Here is a 4,709-nt window from a genome sequence, read left to right on the forward strand (position 1 = left end):
GCGTGCGCGCAGGTACTGCTCGCAATGGTTCCGGCTTTCGGCGTCTACCGGCAGTACGTGGGCGGCAGGAGCGCCTCGGCCGCGGCGCTGCAGGCCCTGCGGCAGGAGGGGGGTCCTACGGTGCCCCTCCTAGAAGCGGACTACGGTTCTTGCAGTCCACCTAGCGCTCGAGAGGACACGTCTTCCGCTGTACTCGGCGGCGTTCCGCTGTACTCACTGCACCCTTGCCCCTCGTATTCACGCGGTGCCCTGGAGACTCTGCACAGTGCCGAAGTCCGGCGCTGAGAGTCGGTATATACACCACACCCATACACTTGGAATCGATCTGCGTTCCGGCACGGAGGTTTCCCATTCACCCCTCCCGGTGTGAGCAGGCCTCCCTCCTCGAGGAGCTCGAGCGGGTCGGCTCGGCGGAGCTGGCCGGCGGCACTTTGCCCGCGAGAGCGGTCGTTGCCGAAGGCGGCAGGGCAGCCGCGGCTCTCCTCGGTACGCTGCTTGACGAGCCGCTGCGGCGCATCTCCTGCTACGCAGCGAGCATGCGGGCGCCGCTCGAGAAGTTGCACGGGCGCGAACAAGGGGTCTGGGCGGCGTAGGTGGACGTGCTGCTTTCCCTTTCCGCTGAATAGGCGCTGCTCGAGGCGTCGTGCGAGGCGTGCCCACCGGGCGAGGAGGCCTCCGCTGCAGCAGACGAGCCTAGAAGCGGAAGACGTGTGTCATGTTCACTCCATCTAGCGCTCGAGAGGACACGGACTCCGCTGTATTCGGCCGTCTTCTCCTTGTATTCGTAGCCCGTGCATTCACGCGGTGCTCTGACGACTCTGCACGAGACCGTCTTCGCGCCCTGAGGTGTTTGGTGTATTCACACTGCAGGCAGACGAGTGCGGCGAGCTGGTCTCGCACCTCGAGGCTTTGCTCGACGAGCAACGCGCGCGCGACCGCGTCTCGCACCTCGCGCGCGAGCTGCCCCCCACGTCGCTCCGCGCGGCTCTCCCCGAGGGGCTGGCGTTGCCGCACCGTCGTTTTCTGCGCGAGGGCGAGTTGCGGCAGTCCGAAGCTTCGGCCGAGGGCGCCGCATGGCAGAGGCGGCGCGCGCACCTCTTCAACGACATCTTGCTGCTGGTGGAGGGCGGCGAGGCGCCCCGCGAGGCCTTGGGGGGCGAGGGCGGCGTCGCCAGCGTGGAGTGCATCGGGTTGGCCAAGGCGCGCGGCGGGGCCGACGGGTGCGGCAGGTGGGCGGAGGACGTGACCGTCACGCGCACAGACTGTGTGAGCAGGTGCAAGTCAAGGTGCTGGCCGACTTAGACGAGCCCGCGTCCGAGCCGCGGTCGGAAGGAGGCGGCTACCCGTTCGAGCTGTCGCGCGTGGACGGGAAGCGCTCGTGGCGGCTCAGCGCGGGCAGCGCCGAGGAGCGTGCCCCTAGACGCGCGGAATACGTGTTCTTGGATTCCAACTAGCGGTCTCTCTTCGACTGCATTCGACCGCATTCGACCGCATTCGTATCCCTCGTGCTCACGCGGCGCTCTGAATCCTCTCCACAATACCGTCTTCCCGCCCTGATGCTGGCGTTTATATACCGTAGGAGCGTGCTGCATGGGTCGAGTCGATCAAGCGGCAGATCCGGTTCTTGCTGGCCGCCTTCAAGCAGCGCGGCAAGTCGATCGCCTTTCTGCCGCAGCAGGTCGAGAAGCTCCGCGCGGAGCTGGGTGCGCTGCACACGGCGCGCCGCCGCGCAGAGGCGGAGGTGCTGCTCCTTACGAGCGAGGTGTGCGCCCTCGACAGCCAATTGCAGGCCGCGCGAGGCCGCCCGCCCTCCCGCTCGCGCGTGCAACCACTTCTCACGGAGCACCTGAGTGGACAGGCCGACCGGCGCGACCTCTCCCGCGCCTCGTTCCGCACGCGTCGACTCTCTGTCGTGGCGGCGCCGGGTGGCGCGAATGGGCCGTCGGCGGCGCAGGTCGGCCTCTTTACATCTAACCCTAACCCTAACCCTAACCCTAGCTCGATAACCCTATCCCTAACACTAGCTGCGTAGCTCGACAGCCCTATCCCTAACCCTAGCTGCGTAGCACACATGGGACAGCGTGTCCCTTCACGTTGCACTCGCGGACTCCTCACACGGATATGCGTGAGTAGCCTCTCCACACCTCTCCACGCACTTCCGTCTTATCGATCTCTTTGCAGGTCTCCACGCTGCGCCGGCGCGTCCGCCGCGGGTCGGACGAGCGCGCCCAGCTGCAGTGCGTGGCGGACGGGCGCGTCGAGGAGAGAGCTTCCACGCGCTCTCCCTCTACCTCGGCTGCACCTCGGCCACACCTCTGTGGTATCTCGGCTGCAGGAGCTGCTGCGCACGCTCGCGGCGCTGGAGAAGACGGAGGGCGACCTGAACGACGACTCGCTGATGAAGGAGATGCTCTTTAGCTCCTCGTAGTGCGCCAGAGCCGGGGCGGGGGACGGGGTGGGCTGGTGAGCTTGGAAAGCCGCTTATATATCAACGGGGTTCGGGGTGGGCACCGCTCGTGGCGCCCTCGAGGTGGCGAGCTCTATACACTAGAGCCGTCTCTTCTCGCGACACGCGACACCGTGCCCATCATGTGATTATAGTGTGTGATCCTTGCATACCTTGGCGCGCGCGGTTCGATCTTCGAATATATGATGTGTAGTGAAGGCGTAAAAATATAGTAATTTAAAGAGAGCAGCCGTGCTGTCTAATGTGGCTCCACCCCCGCCGCCACCCCCGCCGCCTCCGTCGCGCCTCGGCCTCACCCTCACCCTCAGGCTCAGCCCCGCCGCCCCTGGGCGCCCTCGTCTGCCGAGTGCCGTCACCTCCAGAGGCGCACCACGCTCGCCGCGGCCGACAGGCTGAGTACAGGCCGCTTCCGCCTTTGCCTCCTAGAGGACGGCCACTCTTGTGGACGAAATGTGCCGCGTCACAGGAACTGGTCTGTGCATTGCAAGGGGGCCAGGCAGAAGGCATCCTTGCCCTGCACCGATGGGGTCGCGTGGTCACCGCGCAGGCGCCGGTTTCTTGCTGTCCGCCCCCAGGGGGCTGTGCATCCATGTGAGTGGCAGCTGGCCAGCGGGGCAAAGGTCTGCACAGCCCTGGGTGGCCCAGACGATGGCGTTTGAGGGAAGATTCCTTCACGCACACTCTCTCCCGTAGACGCTAGGAGTCTCTTGACCGTCTCCGTTACCACGCTCAATAGTATTTACACGATCTGCAATGTGGTATTTTCCTTCGGCAGTGGTGTAGTGTCTAGTGCTAGACTGCTACGATCGATATAGCTCACTACCTAGAGCCCCCGTAAGGTCTAAAAAGGTTTGGAGTTTACGCCCAGGACGCAGGAGGCCCCCCCGGGTGCGGTCCACCCCGTGGAGCGTGTGTGGACCCCGGTCCCGCCAAGTATGATCGCCCGAGATCAATCGAGATCGCCCGAGATCGCCTGAGACCACTCGACAGGGTGGCCCGCCACAAGGACCCCAGGAATTGCGACTCGCCGCTTTCCTCCCACTGTGAATTTGCGTGAGCTCTGTGTCTTGATCTGCTAACAACGAACCTACAACGCGCCTCCCTCTTCCCTTTTCTCCCAGTGAGCTAAAAGTACGTACGTACGAGTACGTACAACTCGACGAGGGACAGCGTTCTGAACGTTATCTCGGAATGCATTCCGTCTTCCGAGCGTAGTAGAGCTACGACAGCCGGAGTGCGTTGCCACCTATCCGTCTGGCCATAACTTCAACGATCTTTGGCTTTGCGACGGGTGCTGCGAAGCGCTGGCCGGCAAAGCTGTGTGCGCTGCTGGTCGACGCGTCTTGATCGGTGGAGGAGGTGAAAAACGACTGACGGCTACAGATGAAGCTGCTCTTGGTTGGGAGTGCAGCCGGGAGGGGGTTCGGACGAACGCACACATCTCTCCGCGAGAGCGCGCCCGTCGACCGCGAGCAACTGCGGCGTGTGTGTGTGTGCACGAAGAGCCGATGGCACGACCACCGCCCTGCATCGAAGACCGGGCGGGGCGGGCGGGGGGGCGGGGGGGGGGGTGGGGTGGGGGGGCTGCCCACGTTCCGACTTCCAACAGGAGGTCTCTCCCCCTCCCCCGGCCTGAGCAGCTACGGCAAGGCTGGGGTTTAGATGAGCCAGATACCTAGATATCTGGGTATCTGCCAGATATCTGAAGGCTCAGAGCCACTATCTGTATCTACCAGATAGTAAAAGAGCGCGTCACACCCAGATACCAAGCAGATACCGACCGTCCAGACACGCACCAAGACACACCCACACTCCGACAGCGGCACGGCGGACAGCGGCCGCGACACAGTCACACCGCGGCAGGGCGCGAGGCCCAAGGCCGGAGGGTCGAGGGGCGCTCCCGCGCTGCCTCTCACCCGCGCTGCCGCTCAAGCCGCGCACCAGTGGACTCCCTACTCGGTGTTGAACTCCGCGAAGAGTGAGTGCTCGAGCGTGGTGTCCTTGGCCGACTTCTGGAGGTCGCCACGCCGTGCATCTTGCCCGCGGCCGAGAAGACGCGCTCGACGCCCGCGGAGGAGGCCGGTGCGGCGAAGTACTGCTTGACAATCTTGGCAAGCGCCGCCCGGCCACTTTGTCTCCTTGGCCTTCCACCACGCGAGCACGTCGAGCTCGAGCCGACTCCTCGGACTCCGCGAGGTACTGCTCGAGCTCATCCAGCACCGGGGTCGAATCTGCGGGCGCG

The 4,709-nt window shown here is 64.7% G+C and overlaps 1 protein-coding gene across 1 annotated transcript in view; it reads left to right on the forward strand.

Annotated features, from left to right (window-relative positions):
- Window positions 1-2,428, forward strand: part of EMIHUDRAFT_448330 (hypothetical protein) — a gene marked incomplete at its 3' end in the record, with an annotated part of 2,770 nt that extends 342 nt beyond the window's left edge. Inside the window, exons 3-9 of the mRNA XM_005761743.1 lie at window positions 1-120; window positions 375-542; window positions 627-683; window positions 871-1,242; window positions 1,580-1,954; window positions 2,182-2,256; window positions 2,366-2,428. Of these exons, the coding sequence (XP_005761800.1) occupies window positions 25-120; window positions 375-542; window positions 627-683; window positions 871-1,242; window positions 1,580-1,954; window positions 2,182-2,256; window positions 2,366-2,428 (1,206 nt within the window). The 5' untranslated portion in view covers window positions 1-24. The remainder of the gene's footprint in view (window positions 121-374; window positions 543-626; window positions 684-870; window positions 1,243-1,579; window positions 1,955-2,181; window positions 2,257-2,365) is intronic.
- Window positions 2,429-4,709: the final 2,281 nt, after the last annotated feature.

Source organism: Emiliania huxleyi (assembly GCF_000372725.1).
Source record: "Emiliania huxleyi CCMP1516 unplaced genomic scaffold EMIHUscaffold_7, whole genome shotgun sequence".
Lineage (NCBI taxonomy): Eukaryota > Haptophyta > Isochrysidales > Noelaerhabdaceae > Emiliania > Emiliania huxleyi.